The sequence below is a fragment of the Frieseomelitta varia genome, unplaced genomic scaffold (assembly GCF_011392965.1).
Source record: "Frieseomelitta varia isolate USP_RPSP 00005682 unplaced genomic scaffold, Fvar_1.2 scaffold_249, whole genome shotgun sequence".
In the NCBI taxonomy this organism is placed as follows: Eukaryota; Metazoa; Arthropoda; class Insecta; order Hymenoptera; family Apidae; genus Frieseomelitta; species Frieseomelitta varia.
In genome coordinates, this window is record NW_025109978.1 from 79,302 (window position 1) to 97,578 (window position 18,277).

The 18,277-nt window shown below is 36.4% G+C and overlaps 1 protein-coding gene across 12 annotated transcripts in view; it reads right to left on the reverse strand.

Moving 5' to 3' along the window:
- Positions 1-590: 590 nt before the first annotated feature.
- Positions 591-18,277, reverse strand: part of LOC122528345 (glutamate receptor ionotropic, NMDA 2B) — a 206,124-nt gene continuing 188,437 nt past the window's right edge. For 3 of the 12 annotated variants that reach the window (XM_043653370.1, XM_043653369.1, XM_043653375.1), the window contains 6 exons: positions 16,750-16,931; positions 15,833-16,068; positions 14,921-15,114; positions 10,232-10,348; positions 4,075-4,230; positions 591-1,942 (listed from right to left, as the gene is read on the reverse strand). In XM_043653370.1, the coding sequence (XP_043509305.1) occupies positions 1,885-1,942; positions 4,075-4,230; positions 10,232-10,348; positions 14,921-15,114; positions 15,833-16,068; positions 16,750-16,931 (943 nt within the window). In that variant the 3' untranslated portion in view covers positions 591-1,884. Of the gene's footprint in view, positions 1,943-4,074; positions 4,231-10,231; positions 10,349-14,751; positions 14,841-14,920; positions 15,115-15,832; positions 16,069-16,749; positions 16,932-18,277 lie in introns of those variants that run through there. The other 9 variants (XM_043653372.1, XM_043653371.1, XM_043653381.1 and 6 more) reach the window with 5 other exon arrangements.

Consider the following 18,277-nt stretch of genomic DNA (forward strand, 5'->3'; position numbering starts at 1 on the left):
CATTTAGAACATCAATAATATAAACACATTCATAAATCAATATATTTCGGACAATATCTAAATTTATATAAATTAATAATAAGATTATTAATTAATTAATATTCAAATTAATATTGAAATTTCGTTCAGAAAGAAAGGAAATATCAGAATATTTATAAAACTAAAGATCGTTACCAGGTCATCCTATAGATATATTTCTTATTAAAAATTTCACACGCACAACGCCTGACACTTCTCGATGCAATTTTATTTTATTTTTACGCTCGATGGATCTTTATTATTTTTTTTCCTTTTTTTTCTTTTTTTTCTTTTGTTGAGCATTTTACGTTTCGAAATAGGTCTCTTTTAGAATGTTTCATTGTTCTTTTTACCACAATATACATACTTAACGTATAATAGTAGCTCGTGTGTACATTACGTATTAAATATATATATGTATATATGACATACTCAAATGTCATAGTTATATCTTGTATGGTACACACTGACATATCTCCATGAAAATGACGATTGGTTTTTTTCTATTTCCTTCCCCCTTTTTAAATATATATATATATATATATATATATATATATATATATATCCTTTTTATTTCGTTTTCGTTCTTTTGTAATAGTTTACTAGCCCTAACATCCGTTTTAACGAACAATCGTTGGCTCGAAGTTGACGCCCTATTTCTGAAAAACGGGCCAGAGTTTCGTACAAAGTTTTAACGAAATTCTCAAAAGATTTAGGAATTTTCAATAACTATCTATTGCATTGTTGTTGCCTGAATATAACTTATGTCTTTTGGTTTCTTCTTTTTCTTTTATTTTCTGTTTTATCCTCTCTTTTTCTCTCTATTTATTTTTCTAAACCAGGCACAAGCTCGCCTGCAAACGTGATTCACAGTACCAAACTTTAGACGTCATTCGATCGTTCCCAAATTCTTTCATAATTTTACAATTAAAATTTCACAATGAAACAAGTAGCAATGGTACGAAAGTTTTAATATCATGGTGAAAGATGTTAATCTCTTCAAATTAGGCGACGTATACCAAACGTGAAAGTCAATAACAAAAAGGAATTGAATTCGAAAATCTCAAATTAGACAACGCGTCAGACAAGAAAACGAAGGACCGAAAGAATTAAATTCGAATACTTCCGAATTTCCTTCAGAAATCTTTTTCAATTAGGTGACACGCAAAGAAGCAAATTCAAATTTCCAAATTTTCTTCGAACTGAGTGATACGTACTACATATCCAACAAAATCAGAAATACTGCTCGAGTGTCGAAGTACACAGTTACCACAAAACCACTCAATATTCCTTTCTTCGACCTCAGCTAACAGTAGAGGCCACTCCTTGAAACGACACTCCCGAGTCGTCCTCTCTGAAAAATTTCATCTCTCGGAGAATTCCATTCTACAAGAGAAATTACCGTCGCTGAGACAGTAAGCAGAAATTTCAAACAAATGATTTGTTCGTCCAATGATTTCGACTTGCGATGCAATCACAACGTGAACACACGGCGCACTTGAGGCCTTCACCCTTTTCCCTTGTGGCGAACGTGTGGAAAAACGTGGTCGTGGTGACGATGAAAGTTCGTTCATAGAGAGAAGAACGATCGTGATCTCGATGTTTCTCGATACATATTCTCCCATAGGCACTGAACGTTCTTCCCGTGGACGAGATTATTCGTGCATGTCCCTCGGTAATCTCCAATTTCTCCTTTGAACGATCGCTCGAAACAGCTCGGTCTCGAGGGTCCCTCGCATCTCGCGAGGCTACGAGGCACGAACTCGTATTCCGCAAATGGCGGAGGCGAGTCGATCCGCTGCCTGAGGACGCTTATTATGATCGCTGCGACGACGTGGCTGGGCAATCGTGGCCGGTTCTCTACGATCACAGAACTGTCTCCATTTCGGCGATCTCCGTCCTGGCTGCACCGTCGTCCGGAACCCTACGCGGAACAAGCGATTTTTTTTTGTTAGATTGCGACGAAAGTGAAACGTGTGAAACTAGGACCATTAAATGATATATATATATATATATAATATAATTATAATATAATTATAAAATATTATATATATAATATAATTATAAATTATTATATATATATAATATTTTATAATATATATATATGTATTAGACAGAGAAAATTTTCACAAATACGAAAATTACACATCAAACTTCTGTGTAGCGTAGTGTGATATACGTTGTATAACAGTTTTGTTATGTAGTATAAAGGACAGATAGAAAAATAAGAAACGATATAATAAACGATAAATTCTTTCTCTCTAATACGTTTCTTATCTTTCTATCTAGTTTCTCTTTATGCTACACTCCCAAAATTTTGTACAGAATTTGTAGCATTTTGTGTAGTACAGGAAGCTGTTAGAAAAACAAGAACGAATGTTTTCCATGCGAAATCTTTGCATAATACTGTAATAATATCTTTAATGCGTTCAACTCGATGTGTCTCTTATTCTAAAACGAAACGTACTATCTGGCAATTGAAGAATATTCATATTACTACCGCACGTTTGATACTCGAAGAGTCGAAAACAGCAAATAACGTAAATAACGCTAAGATGATAAGAAGCCTTTTAATTGCGTTTCAAATTCAACACGAAACACGGGATGGTGTTTTCTAGGACTTGACTGAATCTTTGGGTAATTATTTGCAAAATAATGGGCCACCGATAATTACCAATCTTCGGTTTTACAGTTGAAATTAGTCGATCGTTCGGCCAGTCGAAACATTTTATTCTTCTCTTGGATCATCGAAAGTGACAAATAAACAGCGAAATCGACACGGTTAATTGAAAATCTAGCGTTTGAACGCTTCGAGTGCGTAGCACGTCCTCCCGTGCCTGGGTTTCGTTCGATCTATTTTCGACTAACGTAAAACGTTTGGAAAGAACGACGGTATATAGAGGCTTGGATTACAAAATATCTAGAAAAGAGTACACGTGTGTGGTAATTGGGTCTTGCTATGTGTGTTCGTGCACGCGTGTGTGTGTGTGTGTGTGTGTGTGTCTCTGTGCTTGCCACGTTCGCGAATCTCGCTGATGTGATCGAAAGTTCCTACGCAAATGTTCCTCTGAGACGTTCTTTGCCCCCGCTAGACAAGCTTTGCATTTTTATTGGGAATTTGGGGAATGTTTGAAGAACATGGTCGGTCTGTTTAGCTTAAGGGAACGTTCGTTACGTTACGGGATCGAAGCGAACGTCAATTTCGAACTGATCTAACGTGATGGGAAACCTCGTTGCTAAAAAGCCGGGAAATTTTTGAATAACAATGGTTCGTTGACCATTTCCCCACGTCACACTTCGTAGCTACAATTTCAATTCGAATGGAAATTTTTGTCAAATTGCCTGAACAGGGTATAAGCTTCGTGATTGTTTTGTTTCGATGAAGGCACGATGAATTGAAATGTACGATGGAAATTATATTAACCCTCTATGGGCCCGTGTAACTTTCAGGTCGCATGCTAATACATCGACATTTTACTAAACAATTTTAGTTCTTTCACAAGATGATGTATACGTCTTAATTATATAATGTCTCTGAGATAACCAATAACAATATTGACAACAGATGAGGCTGCAAGAAGCCGGGGTGTAAAAGAGTTCCAAAAATAAAATGTTCCAAATGCAACGTACGTCTACGTTTAACGCCAAGTGCAAACTGTTTTTTTTTTTGGAATTTCGTGCTTAAGCTTTTATGCACAGAAGTGCAAATATTGTAAACCGTTGTTACTTCAAAGTTACAAGGTTACATTAATTGTAATAAAATTGTTTAAACTGATAAACGTTTTTTTAATCTGCATATATATAGGTTTATAATTGTTGACTTTCCGTTGCATAAATCTTTTTATATTTAAGAAACAAAATCGGCCCATAGAGGGTTAATTAAATATGAATTTGACGTTTCAAATGAGAACTTTCGACAAAGTAATATAGGCGCTTGTTACATTTTCTCAAATTGCACGTTTGATACTTCGCGAGAAAATAAAATAGAAATGGTCGAGAAATTGAACTTTATGTCTGAATTTGAATTTGAATTTGAATTTCTGTTATAAAATTTACCTGTAGATCTGTGGGGGTAAAAATTTGTCGGAATACTCCGTGCTGACCACGTGGTTCCTGGTCATGTCCCTAGGCCTGGCAACATCGATGGCCTCGATGAATCTAGATTCGAAAGAATCTCTATGTGATAATTTGGAGAGAAGAATGTTTTGCTGCCTGGAGACAGATAGAGAAAGAAACGTGTACAGAGTGAATCGTCTGAAAATCTGAAGTATTCTCGTTGCTCCGAGTGTTTACAGATAATGGCATATATTTCCTCGTGAAACGCTAGTTCTGCGAGTCTTTAATTTATTTATTATTGCTTTTTCTCGTTAGCGATTTCTTTTCAATAATTCTTCTTACTAATACTAATTTAGTTTTGTTTCATAATACAGTAATAATTATTAGGGTAAAGTGGAAAATGTATTAATGTTAATAATATCCTTCGGAACTTGTTAGACTTTCGACTTTGACGAAATGAATTTATCAGTATGACTTGTGCATCAAATTATCTTAAAGCAAAACTCTTTAAAATTGGAAAATTGAAAAATTTACTTTCTAGCCTGTTGCCAAAAACACGTATGACTTTAAAGTTATACATTACGTGGTCGATCTTTCAAAATTATTCAAAATTCTCTCACCAAAACACTCTAGAAATCTCCTTAGTAAAGAACAAAAGAAGCTTTGATCTATTCCCAAAATTTAAAGAACATCCCCCAGGAAAATTGAAACCTCTATTTTTAAGCGTAACAAAGCGTGTCAAAAACACGTTTGACTTTGAAGTTGCACAACAATGGTCGATCTTTCAAAAATTATTCAAAATTCTCTCTCTTCAAAACACTCTTGTGAATCACCCTATCGAAGGATCGGAATGAAAGGAGTTTCGATCTTTTCTCGAAATTTATAAACAACATCCCCTTTAAAGATCTTCGTTCAAAGCACAAACGTTACATTCCGCCAGCGAACGTCTCTTCCAAAAATGTCAGTGCGTCGCTTAAGGTATCGTTAGTAGCATGCAGATGTTAGAAAGATAAGTTCAACTACATCTCGTTGTTTCCCTTAAATCGGGAAAGTTTCGTTTCTCTCGAGAGAATTTCAGTAGCTCCAAGTTATAATTTAGTGCTTAGGAAGAACGTGCGCGCGCGTGTGTACATGTGCGTGTTTGTGTGTGTGTGTGTGTGTGTGTGTATGCGGAATAGGATACATGGTAGAGAGAAAACATTATAGTTCACAATACGAAGGCTCTCTGTAACGTGGTTTACAGTACACGAGCGTGATGTAATATTGTTTATGTTGAAAGGACTGTTACCGGCCCCGCGAACCAGGTCAATCTGGCAGGGAGCGTCGAGTTTCATTGACTGTTCCCGGGAAATGCGTCGGATATTCGTAGTGGAATTCGGTTGGCCTCAAAGGGGATGTCGTTTAGGTTTTTCAGAGGTGGCACTGGAACGAATCGAGGCAGGGAGGCGTCCCCCGCAGCAATTCGGGGAAATGAGCTTTGAGATTGACCAGCGACACTCTTATCACTGGATGAAAGTTTCGCTAATTACAAGAGGGGGAATAAAGGATTCTCTTGCGTCTGATGCGAACGAATATTTCTTGAAAAAATGACACCTTTGTCAGAGAATACTCCTGCGTCTAATTAATTTTAATTTCACGTCAATTTCTATTGAGTTTAGGATCGTTCATTTGAATTTCAATGGATTCACATCACGGTAGATTCGCGTGATGATTAATTCGAAAACTATCGAATCGATGTGTGTAAATTATTGGAATAATCGTGCAGGTGGTTATGAATAGTTGGCGTAATTAACGCCGAAATTATCTTAAACAAGCTTGATTCATTCGAGGGTAAAATTGTCGAAGTTAGAATCTTTATGAAAATGATAACATTTTCTAGAGATTTTCTAGGTTTCTAGAGAATTTTGGGCGTTTAAATGAATTTTTTTTAAATAATATTCGATATATATTTGTAGAACTATTTCCTAAGTTATATTTTCTTAATCAAATTTTTAACAAATAACAGCTGTCTTTCTTTTATCTATTAAAAGTTTTTTTTATAAATTTTACAGATATAAAAAATTTTATAAATTTTATAAATTTTACAAATATAAAAAATTTTATAAATTTTATAAATATGTTGCAAATATAAAAAATTTTATATGTTTATAAATTTTATACATTTTATAAATATGTCGCCATTCTATGTATAATATTTTTGTGCCATTTCTCCGGAGTAAGTTATACACTTCGATCTATTTTCGAATTCCGTTGAAACTTTAAATTAGACAAAAAAACAAACGCGTGATTGCATATCGTGATTCAAGGAAATAGGAAAAGTTACCAGTACGAAATTCATCAGAGGTTTTTTTTTTTATCCGTTCTCGCGAGACTCCCGCGTTATAACGAAACAACGGGAAACAGATCAGATTCCATCATATTAGACGACTCATTCCGTACAAATGGCTCGATCGCAGTCTTACTACGTTCTTTTCCCAGAGTTTTCCCTAATCCACAGCAATTTTCCCTCAACCGGAAGAATAGATGGCTCCCCTGCCACTGTCCACTTATCGCTATCGCGAACGATTTATCGTTCCACTATGGACTCTCGATACATGAGTATCTATCGAAAAAAACTCATCGTTGAACTCGCATGCCATGCTTCCGAGCACATGAATAGTAGGAAAATCGATACGATACGATAACACGTGTCTCAAAAAGTGAATGGACAGATATACAGAGAGATAGGAAGAGAGAGAGAGAGAGAGAGAAAAATAAAAAAAGAAAAGACGAAGAAGACGAGGCAGTATAAGTAAAGAAGAATGATTCGAGTGCGTATATGCAGACGTTTCTAAACTACCAAGCGAAGCGGATAATCTACATTCTACTCTTATTCGAACTTTTACATCGTTTGCTATCGATCCTCGCGAGACTTCGTTCCGTTATAATACTTCCTCTTTCTGTGACGTAGGCTCCGCCGATGCTTGAGAAAAAAGAATTTATCCGCGTTTAGATTAGATTAGAGTTGACTCGATTTCGTGAGTTTCTTGCTTCAAAGTAACGAGTGAATTGTTTCTACGAAATTGAATTCCAGTTTAGAGTAATAATATTCATACGTTCGAGTTCAAATTGAGATTCAAATGTCCTAGCTCAAATTCAAATCAAGTTAGTAATCAGTGTAGATCATGTTGGTTTCAGGGACACAGTTTCACGCGTTTAAATTATTTTGGTAGGTGGATTCTTTTTGAAGTTACGAAACAATAAGTTTCGCTTCGTTTCAAGCAAGTGTTAACTTCAACCTTTAATTTAATTTCAAAGAAATCTGTTAATTAATTCACCGATTATTAGATTACTTAGAATTAATCGCGCAAGACTTATGAAAAATGACTAGTACCCTCGAGTTTCACTACATCTTTCAGCACAATAATTTCTGCACATTTGAAAAGAAAGCGAAACAAATTTCGAAGGCATGTGATTTAAATTCATGCTTGCGTTACACAATGCACAAAATTTCAAGGCCCAAACTAAATGTTGCTCGACTCTCGAGCAAAGCCGAGTTGAAAAATTCCGAATGATTTGAATTGAAACGAAAAATGAAGGTAGAAAGCTTCCCCGTGTGTATTAACAAAAGATCCAAAGCGTTTGATCTCTATGAAATCGCGTTGTTTTCTTAAATCGCAATCGAGCGGTTTGCTTGTTTGAAACGCAACCAGAGATGGTTTCTAGACGCAAGGATAATGCGGCTTGTCAGCGGAAACTACGTCAGTGGAATCGAGGCGAGACAAGCCTCGCGAGATCGATTCTGCTCCCCTCTGTCGACGGTGCACGGATTTATCGACGAGTCACTTTCGTTTCTGCTTCGAGGGACGATCAACTACCAACGTCAACAACTATCGATTCATCGATTCTCACGTGCACCCTGAAGACAGTTTCTGCCTGAGCGACGTAGGAACCTATTTTCTTTTTTTTTTCTTTTTCTTTTTCTGTGAAGGTCGCAGCGAAATGAAACGTCAGCATCGTGACGAAACACGCGAATTAACGCGAGAGATTGTTCAGACAGCTATCGTTCTGTCGTTGAAACTGTTATCTGTTTGTTGCAGCAAGTGGAAACGATATAGCGAGATTAGAACATTTGATTTAGCTATAGTTTAGATAAAGGTTTTAGTTAAAAAGACTTTGTGAAAAATATGCGAACAAAATTGTACGTTTGTGTCATTTATAACGATCTCGGTTTTTATTCAATCACTCCGAACGATCCAAAAAGTAGATAAAGTTCGCGAATCTTTTTAATAAACAATTGCTAAATGAAAATTTGCAGTTTTTCGACATTCGTTAATATAATTTCAATTTTTTCTTTCTTTCAAGTTATGAGATGTTACAAAACAGAGTTGTCCCTCATTGATGATTAATCGCTGACCGTCATCAATTAACAGTTCAATTATTCGTAGACATTTAAACTTGATACTCGATTGATAAACGTAAAATTTTTGAAAATTACAAAACAGGGAACAAAGTCTTGGAGAATATTCTTCCAAAATAATTGAAATCCAAGAGAAGTTTACATTCCTGAAAAGGAAAAAAAAACAATTGGATTCTTTCGATCAGTGATCATTCATTTTAACAAGTTCGTTTCGCACGTTTGTTTCTGCAATCGAGATGATCCATTGTTTTAAATTACGAGCTACCGTGATTTTTCATCTTTCTCTATTTGTCACGCGAAGAACGTCGCTGCCTGAACAGAACGAATTTTGAATTTCAGAATTTAGAATTTCAAAATGCCCCGGCGAAACGAAGGACAATATCGTTTCCTGTTAAGCAGACGCGCCAGATGTCACGCTTGTACCATATGTTACGGGTTTCTCTTTTCCTCTGCTGGTTGTGCGACGCTCGGTTTACTTTTAAATGGCGAACGCCTCGGAACGACACACCAGCTGGCGGACAAACAAGCGTGAATTTTTCCGGATATTTGGCAGCTGATTCGACTACCTCTTGCTTTGCTGCCAAGTCCCGGGCTATCCGTGACCCAGTAAATACATCTCGCGGATCACGCGGCTCCCGGCGGAAGTCGAGGGAGCCGCTCGTCGTTGCTGAGATCAGCTAACACGATTGCTGTTCCTTCGCAGTGCAATCTCGAGAAAGCTGGAGCACGTGGATTAGGAATGAAAATTTCTAAGAAGCGGGAATTTTTGGATCAGGCTCGACCATTTCAGGATAAATTTCTAAAGAAAAAGATTTGACAAAATCAGCAGAGAATAATAATTCGATGTGAATAATAATTTTATTGAACCAACGTAAGTCGCGTGGGATAAATAACGAACTTGTGGAATGAAATGTGAAACATTGGAGTGCGAGTTGTTATAATTCAATTTTTTTATCGGTACATCTGATAAAATTGCTAAATAAGGGAGGATAATAAATATATATATATATATAATAATATAAATATAAATATATATATATATATATCTTGAACTATCATGAAATTCTTGAAATACTGAGGCTGACTGAGAAGAATATTAGTTAACGAGATAAGTATTAGTTCAACGAATAAATATAATACCAATTTATACTTTTTTTCGTCCATCAATATATGTCATAGTAATTACTTCCTGAAACAAGTCATGCAAAACAAAAATTTCAACAATTAGAGATTAATTTCATTAATCCCATTATCCTTTTTTTTTTCGTACTTTCAATACTCGAAAATACTGCAATAACACAAGTAATCTTTCTTTTAAAATCTTGACACGTTCGAAATTTTCAATCGCGAGTGTATCGTTTATCTATTCAACAATATCAAGTGAAATTTTCCCTCAAATTATTCCTTTCATCGAAAAGAAATTAAATAAGAAAGGAATAACAACTGAAACAAAAAAAAAAAAGAAGAAAAAGATTTTATTTAACAGAAATTTGAAATAACAGAAATTTCCACAATTATCTATTCAACGATGGGGAAAAAGGGAATAATAAACTGGAAGGATCAGGTTCGTTCCACAGAGAAGTAAAGAAACCGAGCGTCCATCAGCGAGGTGGAAAAACGCTGAACACGCTGGAAAATCATCGTTCGAGTGGCGACGCTATTTCGACGACCCATCTCCAGGGGCGAGAGAAATATTTTCTGGAAAGGTTCCTACGTCGCCGAAGAGCATTTTGTGTTGTGAGCGTTTTGCGGACTTACGAATCGAAGTATGGCGGTAGCGGATGCGGAGCTTCCACCGCCAATGACTCCGCTTGTGAATGGCGGTCCGAGCTTTGAAAGCATCCTCGCCACCAGCCGAGACTTCCGGTTTTCCTCCTTTAAAAAAGGCCGACGTGGATATGTGCCAGGCTTCTCTTCCACCATCGTCCACCGTTACCAAACCCTTCTTAACGTATACCAGCAACACGTCTCAAGCGACGCGAGATCTTTCATCATCACTTTTTCCCTTTCCTCGTCGTAAGAACCCGTTCTTTCTTTTTTTCTTTGTTTCGTTTTCGAGATACTTTGCTATTTTCAGATTTGAAAAAAAAAGAAAGAAAGGAAGGAAGACACGCGATAGATATCGGGAACTCTCGGAAGAGTATTTGGAAAATCCGGAAGATATCGGAGAAAAGGAGCTTTAACAGGATGTACGGAATTCTTCGTTGCTTCGGTTTAACCGACAGTTCCTTTACGTCTGTTTGATTTCATCGAATAGGGAATCCTTCTGTGAATTTATCTCTTTGGAAGGTTCTTTTGTGAAGAAGCGTTTGTTTACATGAAAACTGGAATTTAGTTTGTGGAAATCGATCGTCTCGATCGGTTATGAAAAATTCGACGTCACGTGGATATTGAAAATTTAAATTTAAATTTCTGTAAGATTGAGACTGAAATTGAAGTTCGACGATTCAAGTTTAACTCGAATATAAATTGAAATCTTGAGAAATTTTTAAGAAAGAAATTTAAAATAAACTACTCAAAATATGATCGTGTGATATATCATAGATGTTCACAATCATCTTGCAATTTTTAATTTTAATCATCTTGCATCTAAAATTTTAATTTAAATTTCTGCAGGAGAAATTGATTGAGACTGAAATTGAAGTTTGACGATTCAAGTTTAACTCGAATATAAATTGAAATCTTGAGAACTGACGGCTTTTCAAGAAAGAAATTTAAAATAAGCTACTCAAAGTTACGATCGTGTGATACACTATAGATGTTCACAATCATCTTGCAATTTTCTCTGAAGGATCTAATATAAGTGAGAAATTTGAGTCTCCACATGAACGAAATTAATTATTAACTTGTTACTATAGAAATAATTTTCAAAATAAATATTTATCTACGGCAATTTGATATAAATTGTCTGCAAACAATTGAAGAGAGATCGTGAATTTTGGATATTTCAATTTGCGAAAACGCGGGTTTAAATTGAACTTCAGATATGAAATTCCAGCAATTTGTTTGGAAATTCTCCGCACTGAAAACTACGAATTTCAAAATTCTTCATTTTCGTAAAAATTACTACGCGAGAGTAAATTAATACGGATGAACGATTCAATTGAATTTTAAATACCCGTTTTTACGTAAGCTCTGGCAGTACTACGGTTGAAAATTTTGTTTCCCAATACAATTTGAAACACTTCATGCAACAATTTGCTCGCCATACAAAATCTACGAATTGAGTTTTAAATGTCCCAACGAAACATTCCAATTTACGAAGTTTCATGGCGCATTAATTCGAAATTTATTCGCGTGTAATTCCAACTACGATCGAGAATCATCACTGCCAGCTGTAAAACTTGAAAACTTCTCTCAGTCGACTGCTTCTTACCGTCCTCGAATCGAAGTAAATCCTGTCGAGACACAATTAAGGAACTGTATTTCCGAAAGGATATGGGAACGGAGAGTTGGGAAACTCGCCATTTATACGGTGGCGTGCGAATATCGCGAAATCCCGGGGCCGATTTTCGACGGAAGTTCGATTAAACGCATGATTGGCCGAGACAATGTGAGACTGGATCCTCCTGCAAACACCTGCAAGCTTATCCGGGTGGAAAAGTTTCCAGCGGAAGCTTACATTTTCCTAGCCGCCGGCAACGAAAGTTCATTCTGAGATCTCGTGTCGTTGAGAAGTTTTGCTTTCTTACGAGCAACGGACGTTCTCGCCCCCTCATTTCACCCTGCCCTATTTCCTCTATCAACTAGCCCACCCTGTCCGCTGGTTTAATATCGGACCTAAAATCGAAGCCAATTTTTACCGTGAAATACACCCCATACGTGATACGGTGAAACCATACGTCCGATCGTAAGTTTGAGACCATTGGTGTTACTGTGGAAATCCTGTCTCGCGATCGCCAGCACCCGAGTCTGTTATTTCATTTCAAAATACTTGGGCACAATGGCTAGAATAGAATCCACTTTCGACGACATCGACGCGCTAGTTTTGTAAAGATGCTTGGATGTAAATTGAAATAGAATTCAGAACGTAAAATTGATTGATATAACAGTGTTGCAATCGTGAATACGAGTCTGTCATTGTATTTAAAAATAGTTTTGAATAGCGAGTTCATTTCCTGAAAACAGACTTTAGAATATAAAACTGCATTTAACGATATAATGACATTGGCACGTTAGTATCGATCTATAAATAATGTTCATATGGTGGTATTTTCAAATTTGTTTATTCAGAGAACATTATCAAAATATTTCATATCGATCGTAATACCTCGAGTGTGAAATATTTCCTTTTCTTGATTACTCTACGTACATATCTATCTTATATGCAATTTCACCAAATTCAAGTAGCTAAGTGTATCTACAAAATACCCATGCAAGTGATCACAAATACTTTAAGAAATAAAATGTAAACTGTAACACGCTAGGTATCATACTCAGTGAACTCTAGTTGCTTCAATCGGAGAAAAGAATATCGTTAACCTCTACGTCTAGCACTTCTTCGAATTCTAGTAGTACGAGTCGATAATAACCGGCACCAAAGACGCCCACGGATCTTTAATTCGCGTTTCCCAAGGGAACCATCGATCTCGCGTGAAGCAGCCCGTTACCGAATTATCAAGGGAGGAGGTCTGAAACTCACGATCGTCAGTATATTCAGAGAACGACGCACTGAGATGAAGAATAAATAGAAATGGAGGATACGCTCGTGCCGATATCACGACTTAGTTAACGTAACTCGTGTGTATATGCGTCTGAATGTATATATATATACGTAAATGTTATATATATACATATATGTACATGTTACGACTGTATATACGAATAAATGTATACACGTGTACGTTCGTAGATAAGTGCATGCTGTGCGAGCCAGGCTCCAAGTGACGTCAGAAAGTAATTCAGGACCTAATCTCGATTCGCAGCTACTGTCGTACCGAAGAACGTACTGTCGGAACGTTTTATCGATCAATCGAACGGCTAATTATCCGATTACTGGAATACCTCGTTCGAGGAATTTTAAAGGAATGTTCAGAAAGATTTTCTTTCTTTCTTTCTTTCTTTTCTCTTTTTTTTGGTTTCTGCAGAATTTTTCTTACGTTAGATTTCAATTTTTCCTTTGTTTCCCCGTGTCGTGCGTCCTCCTATAGAAATTTAATAGCGACGCGAATCAAGATCGAATCCTTGTAAATCTTACGGAGGACAAGGTAAAATAACTATGCAGTAACATGCGTAGATCTGTCGTTGCGGGTCCACTTCCGCTTTCACGTAATCGTGTTCGCAAACGGGCAGAAGAGGCGTCGACCTTTAAAGGAAAGCTTTCTAGAACAAAGGTCCGTCGAAACTTGATGGACAAAGAGAGAGAGAGAAAAAAAATAGAGAAGAAGGAAGCTGCAGCCCGAGATGCTTCGCTTCGAAAGCGGATGGTACTTCAAAAAGGAAGCGAATATATATCGAGTGGTCTAGAAATATAGTCCGTTCACGTGTATCTCTTTTGTCACGAATGGAACGTTTTCTCTTTTCGCCCTTTGTTTCGGACTTCTTCCTTCAGACAACCAAGCGGATCTCAAAGAATATCGCCAACGAATTTTCAACGTGACCAATCGTCCACGTAATTATCTCTTTCGTGCATTAACCTTCACGTACCGAGATGTTTACGTAATTTAATATTTTTCCGCACGTAACCATGGATATTGGCTATATGGTGTTTACGCGATGAACAAATATTAATAACGAACGAATGCAAATACTGTAAATCGTATAAAATTGTTCAAAGTAAAGCAGCGTCCACTGCAGCGTTCAATTGAAGCTAATTAATAAATTTTCAGTAAATTAAGTTGTTTTATATATAATAATACATTAATATGGGGTGAGCTTGCAAGCCACGAGATTTTAAATCGAAAAAAGAGGGCCAATTTTGGTAAGCAGAAGTGGCGCTGTGAGATGAACAAATCTCACCCAACGAATATTAAAAAAATAAATAAATGTGTTATTTTGTATCAATTACAAAGCTTATTATAGATAAGCTTCTCTCTTGTTTTACGTGTTTTACGTATTTTAACATTTTTAAATTTAAATGCATTCTTTTCGAGATTCAGTAGTACGAACGAATCAAAAGTCAGACATGTCGTACGATATTTTACAACCTACTACTTCCATCTCGACATCACCTTTCCATCTTCAATCTCCTCACAAGTGCAGAAACGTTCGCGGTTAATTATTACAGGAATTTATTATTTACAACATAAATAAATAAATAAAATACTTATTTAAAAAATAGGGAAGTTAGAACTTTTTTAAGAAACTTTAACGAATTTAAATGTATTCTTTGAGATCCTCTTGAATGAACTAAGGTCAAGAGTTTCAACTGCAATGCAGACATACTATGAAATACTTTTTAATCGTGAAATATAACGTTAATTCGTATGAGTCATGATCATAGCGTACTTGGCCTGAGTGGGTTTTATTCCGTGTGCCTCCAGATCCTTCTCCAGCTGTCGTATCCTGATCCTCGCCATATCTAACTCGTGTTTCACTTTCCATAAATGCGTGTCACATATAGGATCCCTGCATCTATGGTACCTTAGGATATCCTGTGCCTCGTAGACTGCTCCACGGAATGTCAGCGATTTCCCCATGCTCTTTAAATAGAAAAAAAATTTTTCAGATCGAATTTATATTTAAACGTCGAACAGGAGCCTTTTAAGGCGCGAGTAAGCTTTTAATTGTAACACGCGAAATGTCTGATTTGCGGCGATTTATACCACTGAATCTTACGTTTGTATTTGAAAAATGTCAAGATACATAAAAAGTTTGAATTTATATTTATACATCAATGTTAAAGTAGTAAAATTCTTTAACACTAAAAAGACAAATTTTGATCTAGTTGAAATTAAAATATCAAAGAGAGAGAAAATTCTTGGTCTTAAATTGACATAAAATATCATATCTGTACGGATAAACATATTTATTGGAGGAAAGTAGATTTAAGAAAACTGATATTACAATATTGTACATTTCACGTGTCACAGTTGCTCGATAAGAAAAAACATTGTGTTGCAAAATCGATGTAGCAGCACAAATTGAACTCTTCTTCGCAGAGAAATAATATTGAAAATGAAACTACCAGAAATATCAACATAAACTGTAAACGTTTGTACAATTTTTACAAGGATAATTACAAAAATCTTATTTATTAAATACATCATAAAGAGTCTACTATATTTTGAATATTTTTATATATTTCTATTCTTGCACACTTTCCACGAATGAGTGAAAAATTCACATAAAGAACCGCAACCGATAAATTTGGAAAATGATATGAGAAATTTCATCGAGAGAGAGAGAAAGGCTGTTTACCAAGCTGAAAAGTGCGCAGCAGCCACCACCGTCGCTTCGTGCCAGATGCTGCCTGACATACTTGAAATACAAATGCTCGAGTAGTAAGAAGGCCACAGCCAGAAGAATTCCCATCATCAATAAGAGAAACGCGGAAAGGAACTGCTCGAGCGCCAAAGGATCGCTACTCTTTTGTACCTCTCTTCCTGGCTTGCAGGTACCTGTCATCCAGTACCTTCTCAGGCGTTCCAAGTCTCCTGGAATTTCAATATTCCTCTTTAAAAAAAAAAAAAAAAAAGAAAAATCTACATGGTATGACAGTAGATGGGTATCTTAATTCAAGTTCCTTAAGCTTTTAATATAATTTTAGAAGAATTCAAGACAAAATTAGTGATTCAAGGTATTAAAAGAATCGTTCGAGATAAAATTAGTAGCGGAAGAAACTAGATCTGTGGATAGAAGTTCAGAAGATAATCAAATTTCTATCTTAACGTGTTAGAGAAGTACAGTACAAATTATGAACGATCGTCAACCTTGAAATAGAAATTTAGACAAATTTCAAATTCAGCAATGTCAAATCAAATTCAAATTAAATTTAATATTAAAAACTCAGATCGAACATTATTTTAATATTGTTCAATTACCAAAGTTACTCCATAGCCTTTGAAACCTTCAAAATTGATAGGTAATCAAGATTCGATGAAAATTTAAAATGTGAAAATTGAAACAAACTTTCAACAATTCAGTTCTTCTGAAATGTGAACGACACTACAAGAATTCGAAAACTTGAATTCCGAAGTAAATGCAAGTGGAAAATATACAAAACAAGGAACGAAATGGAGTAGTTTCTCATTGAGATAAGGTCTCTTATCACAAAGTACAGAATATCCTGTCCTCGAGCTTAATTTCAAATGATACCAGTGATCAGATGCCGATACCGTTGTCTCTGTAGTCCAGCAGACGCTTGTTGAACATCTGCAGATACTTGGAATTCCTGGAGAACGCGAGGCCGTATCCAGTCATGGCGTACCAGGATCCCACGGTTAGCAAACGGCAGTCCTCGTCCTGCGCCACCAGATAGTCCAACACCGTCCCGTCGTAAATGAACGCGTCCATTTCTCTGTTGAAAGAGGAAAACGACGTTTCTAAGAGGAATGGCAAGAGAGACGAGTCGGCAGAGCCTTAAAAAGAATCGTCGAATCGAACGAATGAATCGATCGTCCGACCCGAGCCTTTAAACATTCTCCCCTTTTTCCACGAGGAAACGATCTTTCAACCTCATCTGAATCGCGCTCCGTCAAGGTTTTTCCCCAAAGAACGAAGGAAATCCCTCTGCGAAGGAATTTCCTCGAATCGTCTTATCAATTGGAACGTTAATATTCGACGTCGAACGAATTTTAATTGAGATACACTTTCACACGTTCAAGCTTGTACGAAAGTTTGATCGTCTCGGATCGGCCAGATGGTGCAATAAGAAAATTGTAATTTCTGCGTGTTAAGCTGTTTGAGAAACTTTATATCAGTCCAGCGTGTAATAAGGGAGCAAGCAGAATTGTTGTGCAAATTCAAATGGCATTAACGAAGAGCCTCGAAGATTACCACGAAATTCGAAAGCATCCGCTTTCCATTTTCACGTTTCATATTTGATTGAGAATTTCATTTGAAAATCGTGAATTTAGTCGAGAGCTTATTTCTAGAGAAAATCTCGTTAGAAAAATCCCTCCCTCTCTCTTTCTCTCCCTTATTTCCTTCTATTTGCGTGATAATTTACATCTCGCGACTTCCCGTGCACTTCCCCCCTCGCGAAAGCAGCGATCGCTGCGAAAGTCGCGGGAACTGGGTCCGGGAGATTAAACGAGCAACTCTGCGAGAAAACTTTGATAACGAGCCACGTACAGCGATGCGTGCACATTTACTGGGGTCAAACGATGAGTTTGACAAAATTATAACACCATCGCCAACGAAGCGACACGATATGAGGTATTTTTGGTTCTTCTTTTTTTTTTTTGGAAGTTTTGATTAAACATAACACTATATTGCTTAATTGGACTACGTTGTACGGATGATTGAGATGAACAAATTTATTGACCAACATTTTCGCGGACTTTTTAACACGAGAATTTTCTGAGGATTAAAGCGTGAACTTTCCACGATAAAGTAATAAAAATAGAAGAACTTTAGAACACAATGGGATGCAGAAACTTTTATGCAGAGTGTGAGGAGAACTGAACCAATAACGATGAAAAACTTCCGAGAATTTAAACTGTGATAACTTTGTAGAAGGGAATCATATGACAATCAACTTCATCTTACTTCAAAGATACTTTCTTTTTTTTTGTCAAAAAATGTAGAAATTCAAACATCTCTAAGATTATTGAACAACTTTTTTCGCCACCACATCTATCATTATTTTGAAGAATGAAGTCTCCTCTAGAACGAGCTCTTAAAACTTGCTACAGGATTTTG